Genomic DNA, 17621 nt, shown 5'->3' with positions numbered 1-17621 from the left:
ACAGAGAACATACATTCTAGACACTTCAGTACAGGACAGGATACAATGTATGGGCTGCAGGGAGACCCTGAACAGAGAACATACATTCTAGACACTTCAGTACAGGACAGAATACAATGTATGGCTGCAGGGAGACCCTCAACAGAGCACATACATTCTAGGCACTTCAGTACAGAACAGGATACAATGTATGGGCTGCAGGGAGACCCTGAACAGAGAACATACATTCTAGACACTTCAGTACAGGACAGGATACAATGTATGGGCTGCAGGGAGACCCTGAACAGAGAACATACATTCTAGACACTTCAGTACAGGACAGGCTACAATGTATGGGCTGCAGGGAGAACCTGAACAGAGCACATACATTCTAGGCACTTCAGTACAGAACAGGATACAATGTATGGGCTGCAGGGAGACCCTGAACAGAGAACTTACATTCTAGGCACTTCAGTACAGGACAGGATACAATGTATGGGCTGCAGGGAGACCCTGAACAGAGAACATACATTCTAGACACTTCAGTACAGGACAGGATACAATGTATGGCTGCAGGGAGACCCTGAACAGAGAACATACATTCTAGGCACTTCAGTACAGGACAGGATACAATGTATGGCATCTAGTTTCAACAATGAAGGAACACATCATTACTTATACTGAACTCGCAGCTAAGGACCAGCTGATCTATAGCCACTCCCACTCATTGCTCGTCGCGGAGAAATAGAAGCTGATTCGCCGCGCCTCCTCCTGACGTCACCTCACCCGCGGGCGTTGCTGTGCGGCTGCGCATTGTTTCTGTGACCGGCACGATAGACGGAGCAGATACAGGCCGAGCAGACAGCACCATGTCCGGCCAGTGGCCACACAGCACAGCCCGGGGGCGAGACTTCAGCAGCATCATCCAGACATGCAGTGGCAACATCCAGAGAATCACGAACAACAGTGAGCATGGCAGGCGTGTTGTCCTGGTGACAGCTGCGATGTGGTCGCCGATCGCTTGTCATGTGATCGGGTTTGGGGATCAGGGGTTATGGGGTTTTTCTGTTTACGTCTATCGTTAATGTACATAGCTAGTTCTGTGACTACGGCGAATAACAACCGCGTCAGCCTGTGCATCTGTGTGTATTACTGCCTGTGTGTCCACACCTAGTGCCAGTGACTAGGATCCGCGTATTACATAGGGCAGCTAAGTGTCAGGAAGTGACCGGAAAGCGACCACATCCCTACATGTCCTGCAGTTTACAAGAGATCTGACTTCACAGCATTGATGACATTCTAATGTACAGACCATTCTTCCCATATATCATGTACTATTTTCTGTATCACTGGGCAGGAACCTTGTGATCGTAGTGAAGTATCCTGTGATTTTTATTAAAGTCTTGTGCTTGTAGAGCTCTGGAAGAACAAGGCTTTGTTTATGATGGAAAATTTCTGACCTACAAATGACTTCTTGAATTGTTTTGATAGGCGCTAAATATCCGATAATAATCTACGATGGAGGTGAAGTTGTGAACGAGATGCTGAATAATACACACCTGATTTCGTATTGATGTTTAACCCCTTGTCACTGCAGCCATTTTCAGTTTTTATTTTTCCTTTCACTTTTTCCTCCCTACTTTCTAAAAGCCATATAATTTTTTTTTCTTTCTATCGACATAGCCGTATGAGGGATTGTTTTTTGCGGGACAAGTTATAGTTTCTCATGCCACTATTTATTGTACCATATAATGTACTGGGAAAGTGAAAAAATTCTTTGTGGGGTGGAATGGGAAAAGAAAACTGTGATTCCTCTATTTGGGGTTTTGTTTTACGGAGTACACCGCCGCAGTCGCTATTGACCGCAACATCCTTGGACTTTAACGAGCGGGATCCCACTCCTTGCAGTGAAGTTTCAGCTGTAGCATAGCGCCAATACCCGTTTAGTATGGAGCAGACTCGGCCCGTAAACCCGCTCCATACTTCACCTTGCTGGCTATGTCGTAACCCTACGTCAAATTTTGGCAAGGAGTTAAAGGGGAATTCCACTGAAATATTCTGACATTTGATAGCAATAACGCCAGCTGGAAACCCTCGTGATTCCAAAAACAAAAGGGCTGAGAAATAACACTGTTGGAGACTTCCATCATTTGCATTCTCCTACACCGTGCTCGAAATAAGCCAACAAACTCCATTGCTAACACTGTTGGAGATTCTAAATGTCTGAGCAATAGCGAATGGGTTCAGATACCCTACAGAGCTCCTTGAGCTCTGGGGGTCCCAACAAGGAATCACATTGTATATGTTCTCTAACTACACATTATAACGGGGTTGTGTGCCTTATACTCATTTTTCCGGTAGCAGCTTGTTATCCATTGACACACTTAGGCTGGGTTCACACGAGCATGTTACGTCCGTAATGGACGGACGTATTTCGGCCGCAAGTCCCGGACCGAACACAGTGCAGGGAGCCGGGCTCCTAGCATCATAGTTATGTACGACGCTATGAGTCCCTGCCTCTGCGTGGAACTACTGTCCCGTACTGAAAACATGATTACAGTACTGGACAGTAGTTCCACGGAGAGGGACTCCTAGCGTCGTACATAAGTATGATGCTAGGAGCCCGGCTCCCTGCAGTGTGTTCGGTCCGGGACTTGCGGCCGAAATACGTTCCGTCCATTACGGACGTAACATGGTCGTGTAAACCCAGCCTTATTCCCAAGTGAGAAAACGTGCCAGTCATATGTTAAAGGGGTATTCCCATCTTGAGCCTTTATGGCGTGTTGGCTCCCTCCACTGAAGTCTATGGCAGTTACGAAGAGCTGGCAGCGCTGAGCTCCAGCTAGAGTGGTAAAAAAATGATGTGGTTGCTTGAGTATTTGCACGGGAAATATATGGCCACATGCATGTTTCATCAGCCAGACCTATGGCGATCAACTGGTCACCGAGGAGGCTGTATTCTGAAAGGGGCTAATCCCTTAAACATGTGGTTGATTTGTCTCTGTTTTTAGCTTGTCCTACTAGATTAAAACCTCTCATTCTTTATAATTTAGCTTCTCAGATTCGGACCTTGTTAAATCAACTTGGAACCAGTAAAGATTCTAGTAAACTTCAACAGAACCTGTAAGTAATCGCAATTATTTTATTTATTTTTTACAGAATGTATAAATTACTTTCTTTTCTTTTTCCGCACTTCTGTTCATGTGTTGTTGGTGTTTAATTGAATTCCTATTTTTCCTCTGTGTGCAGTCAACAGATTCAGCATTCCACCAATGTTTTAGCCAAGGAAACCAACACTTACTTGAAGGATCTTGCATGTGTTCCCACTTCATTGTCTCCCACGGAGCAGGTAATGTTATTTTTATTAAAAATTGCAATATAACAAATTCCATGTTAGGCTGCGTTCACATCTGCGTCAGGGCTCCGGTCCGGCGTTCCGTCAAAATTTTCCTGTCAACGGAGCCTTGTCTGAGACAAACGGAAACCAAAGGTTTCCGTTTCCATCACAATTGATTTCAATGGTGACGGATCCGGTGCCAATGGTTTCCATTTGTCTCCGTTGTGCAGGGGTTCCGTGGTTTTGACGGAATGAATAGCGTAGTCGACTACGGTATTTATGTACCCATGGTTTCCGTTTGTGTCAGTCAGGGCTTCGTTCCGACGGAAAATTTCGACGGAATGTCGGAACGGAGCCCTGATGCTGATCTGAACGCAGCCTTACATAGAACGGTTGAAAAAATACATATGTCCAAGTTAAATGTCCATCATGTAAATAAAGACAAGGTGGATTAATATAAACCTGCTAAATCCCATACAGAATTAAGAGTTCTAGGTACTTCACTCTCCACCCAAACCATTTGGGGCCCTTTTTTAGTGTTAATATTTACAGTATAATTGTCTGTAGTGGTCACTATTGTTTGCCCTCTCTTACAGCGCCAGCAAAAACTGCAGAAGGAGCGTCTTATGAATGATTTTTCCACTGCACTCAACCGTTTCCAAGCTGTCCAGAGACAAGTGTCAGAGAAGGAAAAGGAGACAGTAGCACGTGCCAGAGCCGGGTCCCGTCTGTCAGTAAGTTCAGTCCTAGCTTTGTCTTTGCATTATATGATATGCAAGTAGAACCTATTGGTACTGTTAGGGTATGTGCACACACTAATTACGTCCGTAATTGACGGACGTATTTCGGCCGCAAGTACCGGACCGAACACAGTGCAGGGAGCCGGGCTCCTAGCATCATACTTATGTACGATGCTAGGAGTCCCTGCCTCTCCGTGGAACTACTGTCCCGTACTGAAAACATGATTACAGTACGGGACAGTTGTCCTGCAGAGAGGCAGGGGCTCCTAGCATCGTACATAAGTATGATGCTAGGAGCCCGGCTCCCTGCACTGTGTTCGGTCCGGTACTTGCGGCCGAAATACGTCCGTCAATTACGGACGTAATTAGTGTGTGTGCACATACCCTTAGAGCAGAAAACTGCTGGTATTCAAATGGATATGGTCTGCAAGTCTTAGGGTATGTGCACACACACTAATTACGTCCGTAATTGACGGACGTATTTCGGCCGCAAGTAGTGGACCGAACACAGTGCAGGGAGCCGGGCTCCTAGCATCATACTTATGTACGATGCTAGGAGTCCCTGCCTCTCCGTGGAACTACTGTCCCGTACTGAAAACATGATTACAGTACGGGACAGTTGTTCTGCAGCGAGGCAGGGACTCCTAGCATCGTACATAACTATGATGCTAGGAGCCCGGCTCCCTGCAGTGTGTTCGGTCCGGTACTTGCGGCCGAAATACGTCCGTCAATTACGGACGTAATTAGTGTGTGTGCACATACCCTTAGTCTTTGCGAAAGAGTCTCTCTGTCAGCAGGCACTTCTGGGTTCCTACTGATGCCAGCAGAAACAGAATGTAATGAATGACTGTTGCCTCATCCAGTGATGCCCTGGGAGAAGGGTTTAGCCTAGTCTGATAGCGTCATTCCTTTATCTCTGAACTATAATGGGGGTTTTACACTGGGCAATTATCGGGCAAACAATTGTCCATCTGCTGGTTGTATCGTTTAAAAAAAATATTGTTGTCGGCAGCACATCTTCCTGTGTAAACAGGGAGACACGCTGCCAACATTATAATAATGGATAGGGACGAGCGATCGGAGTAACGACCGCTCGTCCTCATCCATAGCTCCTTGTGACACGAGCAAACGAGCACCGATCAACAATGTCTCGTTGATCGGCGCTCGTTGCACCGGTGCATAATGTGCCTTTTTGAATGGGTTTCTCCCGGTCCTAGTAACTAAAATATAATAGACAATCACCATAAAGGGGGGAATTTATGAAGACTGGCATATCATAAAAAACAAGCAGGAGTAAGATTAATGTTAAGATGGGTCTTAATAAATTTGTCGCATCTTCGGCTGTCCGTTCGCCTCAGAGTAAAATAGACACCAGCCAGGAGCTGGCATAGATTTCCGCTATGATTAACACCCATTTCTGAAGTAAATTATAGTAAATGTATCAGGCCGTGTGTCCCTGTCCCCTTCTGCTAAGCTTTGCCCACTTCTTAAAAAAGGACCTAGAGCGGCGGAAACCACTCAAAGTTGCAGTTCTTGAAACATTTGAGAATGACCTAAAACTGTTTATTAATGTAAATTATTCTCACACTGCGGTTGCTGCAGGAGAGATAAACGGTGTCCATGTCTGCATGCATGTGAATGGGCAGGCGGTACATTTAGCAGCACTGTGCATAACGTAACCTGTAGTTTTATATTAGAGCTGTGATTCACACTACCGGATCTACAGATCCACAATGAGCTGCTATGAGGTGTAAACAAGTTCCCCAAAAAAAAACTTTTTCCATTTTCCCCCAAAAGTAATGTAAAAATGAAATAAAAATAATCTGTTTGTACTTTTACTGACGAAGAGGCACTATTACAATATTTAACTCGTACGGGGAATGCTGTAAAAAATTTAAACTGCCAGAATTGCTGATTTTTGGTCACCTAGTCTCCCACAAATAAATAAAATACAAAGTGATCAAAAAGTCGCATTTACCTTAAAATGATACCAATTAAAACTAAAGCTCGCCCCAGGAAAACAAGCCATCACACCACTCAATTGACGGAAGAATATAGCGATACTAAAGCCTTTATTTTTATTTATTTTTTCACCATAAAAATAAAACCTAAAAAACACTGGAGGCATGACATTTTTTTTTCTAATTCCACACCACAAAGATTATTTTCCAGTTTCCCAGTACATTATATGGTACAATAAATGGTGCCGTGAAGAACAGCTACTAATCCTGCAAAAAACGAGCCCTCACATGGCTATATAAAAGAAAAAGTTATGGCTTTTGGAAGGTGGGGAGGAAGAAAACGAAAAATGACTGCGGCAAGGAGTTAAAAGGGTGGTATAACATTAGAAAAAGAAAACGGCTCCACACTTGAACATGGGCTATGTCTGGTATTGCAGCTCATCCCCATTCTAGTGGTACAACATTTTCCATAGATGTTTAACTCTAAAACCCATTTTAGGGACACAATTTTGCACATTTATCAATAATGTTGTAAGAATTATACTTTACACAGAATGTGACGCAAATTGCGCCAAATGTATCAAGATGGTGCAAGCTACAGAGTACTTTTGGTATTTTAGGACTCAAGTGAAAAGTGTTATTTATTAATATGTAAAGATCTCATATGTGCCTAAGAAAACCAGTGTCCTACCAGCTACAGTTTGGCTAATTTTATTCTTAAACTATTATTAGCGGCATTTTTATATCGAGAAACTTCCTTTTTGTTAATTTTCTTTTAGGGTGATGAAAGGCAGAAGGAAGAACCGCTTGTTTCATTCGACAAGTAAGTGCAATTTTAGAATGAATCTTTGACCTGTGCAAAAATCCACTAGATCCACAGTCATTCTGTAACTGACCTATGTTATAAACACAATGCAACATACCTGTAATACAATATACCTGAGTATATAGATCTCAGATGGAGGGGTATCCTTGCTAGGCTGTGTATTACATGATTTCCCATCCACATGAATGGGCGTTGTGTAATACTGCTTTTTCCCTGTCAGCAGTGGGATATTAGATCAGCTGATTGCCAGTGCAGCTTTTATTATTAGAGGGGACATCCAGGTGGGACAACCTATTTTTTAAGGGTGAAATCCACTTCTATGTAGTAGTGTTCCATGTACTTTTCACAACTGCTCCTCCAGTGGTGGATTGTGAGATTGCTTCTTGGGAGTCAAATTTGAAATACAATTCAATTTCAGTGTTCGAGCTCTTAAAGGGGAAATCTGCAATGAATGATCTTCTGATAAGTGAGATACACATGAGAAGAACTCCTTGGGGATCTGGAACTGCCACTGATTTCAAGATCGAAAGGGATTTATAATATGAATAAAGGGGAAAATCCCTTCATAATACAGCATGTGATGGACTATACCACAATATGGCCCCAATCATGTCCTTTGTGCCATATTACAGCTCTACCACACTGAGCCTTAATATGGCTGTGTGCATAAGGCAGGACAGTATCAGAAATCTCTGATCTCTGCCACAGCAGTTCCAGCACTCTATAGAGAGCTTTGATTCTGGAAGGCTATTAGGCTGGGTTCCCACAAATCTTTAAACACGACAGAATTTCAGCAACAGAATTCTGTGCGTAACTAACGCAGCGTTTCTGTCAGCAGCAATGTAAATGCGGTTTCTGCAAAAGCTCAGCCACACACTGTGGGAAAAAAATGCAGAAAAATTGTAAAGTGTTCAGCAGTGCGTCTTTTTAATCCGCAATGTCAATTTATTCTGCGTATTCTGAACGGAGATTTGGTCCATAGATTTCCAACTGCTGGAAATCACACTAATCCCGCAGGTAAAAGTGCAGCAATATCCGCAGCAAAAATTTGCTGCAGATTTCTGTGACTGATTGATTTACCTATATTTTTTTGACATTCTGATGCAAGTTTTCTTTTGCAGAAAACCTGCATGATATCCTGCCTGTGGGATATCCTTAGGGTATATTCACATGTGACAAATTCCTGTGACTGTCCTTCATCTGAATAGGGTTTGCAGAAAAAAAAACCATTTCAGAAGTATGGAATAGATTTTAAGTCGTAGAAATGTTTGCAACAAATTTGCTGTGTAAATATACCCGATAGTCCCTTTTACACAGATTTGCTGGCCCGTAACGAGTGCCAGGCGACTGTATGTTGACCGGCGCTCGTTTGCTTCATTTACATGGAGCAATGATTGTGGATATGGGGACGAACAATCGTTAAGATTGTTCTTCCCCATACAGTTTGCATCTGGTCAGCAGCACATCCCGCTTACACGGGGAGATGTGCTGCCAACAAATGATGATTTTATTTTTGGCCGCATAAAAGATGCACTCAACTGACAAAGGAACGTTTGCTCTTTTGTCAGCGGATTGCTGCTGTTTACACGGGGAAATCGTAAACAAGCGTTCGTGCGAACATACGTTCAGCCTATCATCTACCGGTGTAAAAGGGCCTTTAGCCATAGATCACATACCTCACAAATGACATCTCACACATATCGGACATATTGGAAGATCATTTTGACAGGATTTCCCCTTTAAAGAGGCTCTGTCACCACATTATAAGTGCCCTATCTCCTATATAAGGAGATCGGCGCTGTAATGTAGGTGACAGTAATGCTTTTTATTTAAAAAAACGATCTTTTTTCACAAAGTTAGGAGCGATTTAAGTTTATGCTAATGAGCTTTCTTAATGCCCAAGTGGGCGTGTTTTTACTTTCGACCAAGTGAGCGTTGTACAGAGGAGTGCATGACGCTGACCAATCGGCATCATGCACTCCTCTCCATTCATTTACACTGCACTAGCGATATAGATATATCGCTATGTGCAGCCTCATACACAAGCCCTAACATTACTACAGTGTCCTGATAATGAATACACATGACCATCCAGCCTGGACGTCATGTGTACTCAGAATCCTGACACTTCTGAATCTTTCCTGTGAGATTCCAGCAACGGATACGAAATCTCGCGAGATCTCGGAGCTAAATGAGATTTGGTTTCACTTGCCGGAATCTCACAAAAAAAGATTCAGAAGTGTGAGGATTCTGAGTACACATGACGTCCAGGCTGGATGGTCATGTGTATTCATTATCAGGACACTGTAGTAATGTTAGGGCTTGTGTATGAGGCTGCACATAGTGATATAACTATATTGCTAGTGCAGTGTAAATGAATGGAGAGGAGTGCATGTTGCCGATTGGTCAGCGTCATGCACTCCTCTGTACAACGCCCACTTGGTCGAAAGTAAAAACACGCCCACTTGGGCATTAAGAAAGCTCATTAGCATAAACTTAAATCGCTCCTAACTTTGTGAAAAAATATCGTTTTTTTTAAATAAAAAGCATTACTGTCACCTACATTACAGCGCCGATTTCCTTATGTAGGAGATAGGGCACCTATAATGTGGTGACAGAGCCTCTTTAAGGTGCGCAGTCTATGGAGTCATATTTTACAAAAGTGGATTCCACTCATAAGTAACTGTTCCCATGCCTTGACAGAGATATTTTATATTAATATTTGAATCGCACACATTTACATCTTCCTGTCATGTACTAGAGACACTCTAGCTGACAATTGGTTTATAGACATGCGGAATTTGTGACTGATGCTTTTGAATGCATTTTTTTTTCCTTTTTTTACTTTAAAAAAGTAATGAAGATTGGAACCAAATGCAAAGCCAAGAGGAAGATCTTGGAATCACAGAACAAGACTTTGAACTTATAAAAGAGAGAGAGAGTGCGATCCAGAAATTAGAGGTAAGATGGCATTACATGTATAATTGAATGTACCATCTGGCTTCCAACCCCCACCACTTTATGGAACGTCCTGAACTAAATTTAGGGCCTGTTCACATCGGCGTTCGGGTTCCATTCAACCTTTCCGTCCGAGGGACCGACGAATGGAAACTATCCCTTCCGTTTGCATTAAAATTTCTTTCATTCAGTAAGCTTCTGTTTATTGTACTTGTTGCTTTTTATTTTCTCATGTTGTTCTTCAAACGCTTCTGTGTTTTGTATGTACGTGGCCCTGGAGTTAATGGCGCTTTAACCCCTTCCCGACATTTGTCGTATGGATAAGTCATTGAAAGCTAGTTCTTCCTTCATTTTGCCGTATCAATCCCCGCCATTAACCCCTTAAATGCAGCACTCAAACGTGATCGCTGCATTTAAAGGGAATGTGTCACTAGAATTTTTTTCTTTTCAGTTAAACAGTATTTAAGTGATTAAACATTGTTTTAATTTTTTCACAAGTCAGGAAATATTATAAATTAGATTCTAATTTATAACATTTCCATGTTCTGGTCACTAGAGGGAGCAATTCCCAAAATTGCAGCATTGCAATGTGGTAAAGCAACCTCATTGCTTTATGCTGCAAATTTGGTGTAGACACACACGCTCTAGTGTCCTCACACAATCCCCCCTCCCTTATTCTGGCTAGTGCCAGGAGAAGGAGGTGGTTGAATCTTCTAATCCTCCTACAATGTGCATTTGCTCAGAAAATGGTGGCACACAGTGTAGGAGGATTAGATACAGTGGTAATCAGACAGTATAACACGAACATACACACACATCACATACACAAACATAACTTAGCTGCTCCTGCCGCCGCTGCTGCCTCCGATCCTACTCCTCGCGTCTTCGCTGCCTGGAACATATGTCCGGAAGCCGCGACCGGAAGTAGTCATCTTACTCTCCGGCCGCGGCTTCCGGTCCACATGAAAATGGCGCCGGATGTCGCTCGGCCGAAGACCTTCCTTTTGGACTGTGTGGGAGCGGCGCATACGTCGTTCCCACACAGACGGCGTACGCTATAGTGAATGGAACGGCTACCATTCGCATTCTCAATGGGGTTGTATGTGCTGTATTCCATCTCTGTATGTGTCGTTAATCGACACATACAGAGATGGAAAAAAAATTGCAGCCCCCATAGGTGAAATCCTGGTGACCGGTTCCCTTTAAGCTGTTTGCAGCTCATCGGAGCCCCAGCAATGAAATTGCAGGGGTTCTGGTGGCTGCACTGGCAACTAGAGGCCTAATACTGGCCTCCCGATATGCCTAGCGCGGAAGCATTCCATGACCCGCCCGGCGGCGGAGTCTGAAAGGCTTCTGTAGCCGACAGCAGGATGGCGCCGGCCGGCGTCATCAGCGGGGGATGTCGGCTGTATGTTACGGATGACATCCACCTGTAACGGCAGGAACCGGAGCTAGTTCCGATCCCTGCCATTAACCCCTTTGACGCAGCGAACGCTACATCTTAGAGGTTGCTATCAGATCGCCAGCCCTGCCATGCAGTCAGGGCTGGCGGCTATGGCAACAGGAGACCTAACAATGGCCGCCTGCTCTGCCATTACGGAAGCCAATCAGGTCCCGCCGGGAGGCGAAACCTAATCGGCTTGCTGTCGGTGAATGACTGACAGATCTAATACATTGCGCTACACAGGTAATGCAGCTTATTAGAAAAAAATATATATGTGACTGTTGGACCTTCAAGTCCCCTAGTGGGACTTGAAAAAAAGTGTAAAAAAAAGTTTTAAAACATATAATAAAAGTTTCAAGTAATAAAATAAAACACAATCGTCCTGTTCCGTTATCAAGTACTTTATTATTGAAAAAAATAAATAAACCTTACATATTTGGTATCGCTGCGTCCGTAACCACCTGAACTATAAAAATATTATGTTATTTATTCCACGCGGTGAACGTCTATGAAAAACTGCTCTAAAAACGTCCCAAGAAGTGACCTGCACTTTTTCACGGCCGTTTTTTTTTTTTAAACGGCCGCGTAAAAACACGACCCATCAGAACAGAGCGCCGTTTTTCCAAAAGACAAATGCCACTCCTTCCCTTAGGAGCCCTACTGTGTCTCCAAACAGCGTGTGTCCACCACATGTGGGGTATTGTTTTACTCGAGAAATTGCTTTACAAATTTTGCGGTGCTTTTTCGCCTTTAGTCCTTGTGGAAGTGAAAAAAAATGATTTTAATTTTTACGCCCTACTTCCAATAATTTCTGCAATGAACTGGTGTGGTCAAAATGCTTACTATACCCCTAGATAATTTCCTTGAGGTGTGTAGTTTACCAAATGGGGTCACTTTTGGGGGATTTCCACTGTTTTAGCACCGCAAGAGCCATTCAAACCTGACATGGTGCCTAAAATATATTCTAATAAAAAGAAGGCCCCAAAATCCACTAGGTGCTCCTTTGCTTCTGAGGCCAGTGCTTCAGTCATTACCACACTAGGGCCACATGTGGAATATTTCCTAAAACTGCAGAACCTGGGCAATAAATATTGAGTTGCGTTTCTCTGGTAAAACTTTGTGTTACAAAAAAAAAAATGGATTAAATATTAATTTCTACAAAAAGAAATGAAATTTGTACATTTCACCTCTACTTTGCTTTAATTCCTGTGAAACATCTAAAGGGTTAAAGAGGCTCTTTCACCACATTATAAATGCCCTATCTTCTACATAATGTGATCGGCGCTCTAATGTAGATCACAGCAGTGTTTTTTTATTTAGAAAAACGATCATTTTCGACGGAGTTATGACCGATTTTAGCTTTATGCTAATGAGTTTCTTAATAGACAACTGGGCGTGTTTAGCTTTTTGACCTAGTGGGCGTTGTGGAGAGAAGTGTATGATGCTGACCAATCAGTGAGCAATCAGCGTCATATACTTCTCTCCATTCATGTACTCTGCACATAGTGATCTTACTAGATCACTATGTGCAGCCACATACACACACACACTAACGTTACTCAATTGTCCTGAGCGTTAATAGACATCACCTCCAGCCAGGACGTGATGTCTATTCAGAATCCCGACACTTCGGTAACGTTTGTGTGTGATTTACAGCACAGCAAGCGTACTCTCTCTGTAAACTGTCATTTACAGCGTAATCTCGCGAGATTGCGCTTGCTGTGTTGTAAATCCCACACAAACGTTACCGAAGTGTAGGGATTGTGAATAGACCTCCCGTCCTGGATGGAGGTGATAGACGCTTCAGTAACAGTGTGTGTGTATGTGGCTGCACATCGTGATCTAGTAAGATCACGATGTGCAGAGTAAATGAATGGAGAGAAGTGTATGACGCTGATTGGTCAGCGTCATACAATTCTCTCCACAACGCCCACTTGGTCAAAAAGCAAAACACGCCCAGTTTTCTATTAAGAAAGTCATTAGCATAAAGCTAAAATCGGTCATAACTCCGTCAAAAATGATCATTTTTCTAAATAAGACACTGCTGTAATCTACATTACAGCGCCGATCACATTATGTAGAACATAGGCCACTTATAATGTGATGACAGAAACTCTTTAAGAATCTTTCTAAATGCTGTTTTGAATAGTTTGAGGGGTGAAGTTTTTAAAATGGGGTGACTTATTGGGGTTTCTAATATATAAGGCCCTCAAAGCCACTTCAGAACTGAACTGGCCCCTGTAAAAATCGCCTTTTGAAATTTTCTTGAAAATGTGAGAAATTGCTGCTAAAGTTCTAAGCCTTGTGATGTCATAGAAAAATAAAAGGATGTTCAAAAAACGATGGCAATCTAAAGTAGACTTATGGGGGATGTTAATTGGCAACAATTTTGTGTGGTATAACTGCCTGTCTTACAAGCAGATCCATTTTACATTTAGAAAAATGTTACTTTTTCGCTCAATTTTGGTGTTTTTCACAATTAAATACTGAATGTATCGAGCAAACGTTGCCAGTAACATAAAGTCCAATGTGTCACGAGAAAATTGCTTGGATAGGTAAAAGCATTCCGAAGTTATTACCACATAAAGGGAAACATGTCAGATTTGAAAAATGAGGCTCTGTCAGGAAGGTCAAAAGTGGCCAAAGAGGGAAGGGGTTCAAATAAATCTAATAGCGTTAATCTTATTATGTTTTATCTTGTGTATACATTCTATGTCCTAAATGTAGGTATAGATACCGCACACTAATGCACTTTATGCTTCTACCTTACAGGCAGATATTCTTGATGTGAATCAGATTTTTAAAGACTTGGCAGTAATGATTCATGACCAAGGAGAAATGATAGGTAAAAATCCCATTACACAACTTTTTTTTTTTGTTTTTTTTTTGCTACACATAGAAAAAGGATAGAAATAAATAATGGTTATATTTTAGCAAAGCCGTTTATAAATGTGACCTGAATTAATACACAATATATTATGTTGGCTTACTAATCGGGATGCTGAAAGCTACTATCGTAACTACTTATTAACATCCAACCTAAGGGGTAGAGCAATGTGGTCGAAGTTTTCTAAATAACCCTTTCATGACCAACGGTCACTGATCTTATTATATTTCTGATATGAACTTCTTTAAACAATATCTTTGGAACCGCTATGAATATTAGAACTATTTTTACTTTGTTTTTCTACAACACTTATGAGGCTTTCATTTTCCAGATTAGTTTAATTCCATGTTTTTTATTATGAGCAGACAAATCATTAAAATTCTGAAAAAAAACAAAAACCTTTTTAGTAAAACACTATATAAATATGCATTACTATTGAATCTACTTACAATAGTGAGTGCACATTTTGCTCAAATTGTGAGCCCACCTGCCACGACAAGACGACCTCACTTATACCTGCGTGCGCTCGTGCGTGCGTGTGTGACAACTGCACGGGGCATCAGCATTTGTAACATATAAGGGGGAGGGGATAAACTGGATCATTTTTTTCCTTTATTAAAGAGTTCCTTCCATCTTATAAAGTGTTGCCATATCCCCAGTGGGGGGTCCGACCTCTAGGACTCCCACCGATCATTAGAATGAAGGGGCTGCATTACCCCTTTAATTTAGATAGTGCTAACTGTTAAGGAGCTATTCCACCCTCAAAGTATATATGAATGCAGTAAGAATCAATATATAATAACTCCCCACTTATGCTGTATATGGCCTGACAACCAATAGAAGAATTTAGAATGTAACTTGAAAATAAAAATCATTCATGAAAAACTGTATTCATGGTTATAGTATGGTTTCCACATTGTAGCAGCTCATGGTTATTACCCTATGACACATTTTATTGCCGCACCAGGAAACGTGTCAACTGGTTTAACCTTGGGTCAGTTGTCAGATGCACATACTCACTCTGCCTTGGGTAAAAAAGACATCCAATGGAGAAACGGATTAACACAGAAGGCATCTATTGTCATTTATTGTGCTTTCCATGTTGAGGCAGGGCGCTAGAGATCAATGGCCGCGCCGCCTCTTTATGATCTACTTGAACTATTATGCTTGAACTATTAACGATTGTGCTGTGTGAAGTTGACCTTTAGGTTAAAAATTACTGTTTATTGGACTCCTTTTTTTGGAAATCTAAAATGTAATTTTTTATTTTTTTTATACAGATAGTATAGAAGCCAATGTTGAAAGTGCAGAAGTTCACGTAGAAAGAGGCGCTGAGCAGTTACAGAGGGCATCATATTACCAGGTAAGCAGCACTAAAACTGAACGGCAGTTTGGAAAAATCTTTCCAAAGATGGCATAGCTCTTAAATCCAATATTCTAATGGCTTCTATTGCCACCTATTCTATGTTTTTGTTAAAAGCAGGGAACGGAGACTTCCTGAGAGGGTAGAAGAAACAAACAAATGAGCCTTAAACAGTAACTATACTTTCAAAAACCTTCTGACATAGCACTGAGACCCCACCAGAAACACTCGGGTGATCGCTGAGCTGCTTAGTTTCTGATCGGCTCTACTCGGAAAGCCGAGCAAATGGTGTACGGGCTCAATAGAAAGTCTGGGCCCGTACGTCATTTGCTCGACTTTCCGAGAACAGCCGATCAGAAACTAAAGCGGCTCACCATAGAATAGGATCGTGTTGGTATATCGGCAAGCAGTATATCTCATGTGATAGGTGGCGTGAATAAGGTAGATTGATACCAAGCATTGACACCTAGTATTTGTCTTCTGCTGATTTTTTGTTCCAGAATAGTTAAATTCTGCACTTTCTGGGCATGATGGCACATATGAGATTGGCAATGCGTGACATTGGTACATGTTTTTTATAACCCTGCAGTGTACAATATGAATGAATAACCTTTTTTTTTTCGGCAGAAAAAATCACGGAAGAAGATTTGCATCCTAGCCCTCGTCCTTGCTATTGTGGCAGTTATCCTGGGCATTATTATATGGTTTTCTGTGAAGTCCTGATTCATGTGTCTTGTCCTGCCACAGGAGGGCCCAAGTCTTTTCGATCATGTCTCCTCGCTATCTGTAAATATTAACTTCCTATAGTGCAAAAAGTTCACCTAAATTAATTGTAAAGAGGCAGTATTCAGAAAAGTTACTGATGTCGGATACCGACAAGATTTCAAGAAGTTCAGTAGATGTCGAGATGTATGAATGTCATGGTTAAAGGGTAAATTTACACAACTAAGGATAACTAGTTATTTATCTATGCAGCTAACTTACTAATAGCCCACATGAAGGGTCACCTCCAGGATTTCCGTGGATCTGGCCCACCATAGCACATTATTACTTGGGTCTTTCTAATTTACACTACACTGATCTTTCATTCAGCTGCTGTGCGCCTCTTGGCTATCGACCAGCTCTTTGTAGATACTGTCACCTATTAACCATTGTTACTCTGCACACGTACACCCAACGTTATTTTCTTTTTTTGCCTGCCCTTAGGTTGTATATAAAATTTCGTTTTTTTTTAATTTTTCCATAGTGCTTTTCTGTGTTGAGAAAAATGACATTCATAATCTAGTACTAATATTGAATAAAAGGAACCCTGCAATATTTTCTACTCGCTAGACAACAGTAATGGATTATTCTTATGACGTGTGGGCTTTGTGTATACACATTAATATATAGTGATATTCTTGTATATACTTTGTCTGATATTAACTTTCTTTCTACTTTTTGATGTTGATGGGCCACACAGAAGAGTAGCAATATATATATGTATAGGATTTAAAATATGTAAAAGGAATAAAACTAGGAAATATCCTTTATGTGGTGTCTTCATTTAGGTTTATTTATGTGTGGTCACTGAATACAAAGAGGTAGCAGCTTCAGTATGAATGGGCTTCACAAAGCTGACCCAACACATTTCTCATTAAAAAGTCGCAAATTAATAATTTAGGGCTTTTTTTGCCTTTTTACAGCTGTCCTGGGGCCTAGCGGGCAATAGATTTGCTATAATTTACGCCAGAAACAAAAGCTTGTTCCCGATTATGTCCCTGTGTAAACGGGGTAGCGATAAGCCGACACAAGCAATCGCTCTTTTTTTGGCTGATGGGAATTTTTTTTATGATTTTCTAAGCCTTTTATGAAGCATAAAATGTAGACAAAATGCAAATTGTATACGGACGAACAATCATTTGTCCCCATACACCCGATCATTGCTGCTTGTGAATGGAGTAAACGATCATGGATCGGCGCTTGTTACAGATCCTGCTGTTAATGGAAAAGTTTGACTTGGTTTTTTTGGCCTCTCTCCTGTTGTTCTTCCCAGGAATGAGCTGTGCCAGAAGCATCTACAGCTGGTCACCATTTCCCATCCATAGAAATAAAAATGTCATTAGCCAAGCTAAACATACGTACAA

At 41.7% G+C, this 17621-nt stretch overlaps 1 protein-coding gene across 1 annotated transcript; it reads left to right on the top strand.

The window, feature by feature from the left end:
* Positions 1–773: 773 nt before the first annotated feature.
* STX12 (syntaxin 12) lies at positions 774–17014 on the top strand. The gene is made up of 9 exons (XM_075850550.1): positions 774–945; positions 3033–3102; positions 3229–3328; positions 3913–4050; positions 6797–6840; positions 9699–9804; positions 14018–14090; positions 15413–15495; positions 16123–17014. Exons 1-9 carry the CDS (start codon positions 849–851, stop codon positions 16216–16218), a joined length of 807 nt encoding a protein of 268 aa, XP_075706665.1. The 5' UTR covers positions 774–848; the 3' UTR covers positions 16219–17014.
* Positions 17015–17621: the final 607 nt, after the last annotated feature.

The sequence above is a fragment of the Rhinoderma darwinii genome, chromosome 2, assembly GCF_050947455.1.
Source record: "Rhinoderma darwinii isolate aRhiDar2 chromosome 2, aRhiDar2.hap1, whole genome shotgun sequence".
NCBI lineage: Eukaryota > Metazoa > Chordata > Amphibia > Anura > Rhinodermatidae > Rhinoderma > Rhinoderma darwinii.
Note: the sequence above shows the minus strand (reverse complement) of the source record. Positions and strands in the feature narration are given on the sequence as shown.

Bases quoted from the DNA above. Each gene is read 5' to 3' on its own strand.
- STX12 (XM_075850550.1), top strand. From the start codon at position 849: ATGTCCGGCCAGTGGCCACACAGCACAGCCCGGGGGCGAGACTTCAGC. The intron at 946-3,032 runs GTGAGCATGGCA...TTTATAATTTAG, and splicing joins CCAGAGAATCACGAACAACA to CTTCTCAGATTCGGACCTTG. The intron at 3,329-3,912 runs GTAATGTTATTT...CCTCTCTTACAG, and splicing joins CATTGTCTCCCACGGAGCAG to CGCCAGCAAAAACTGCAGAA.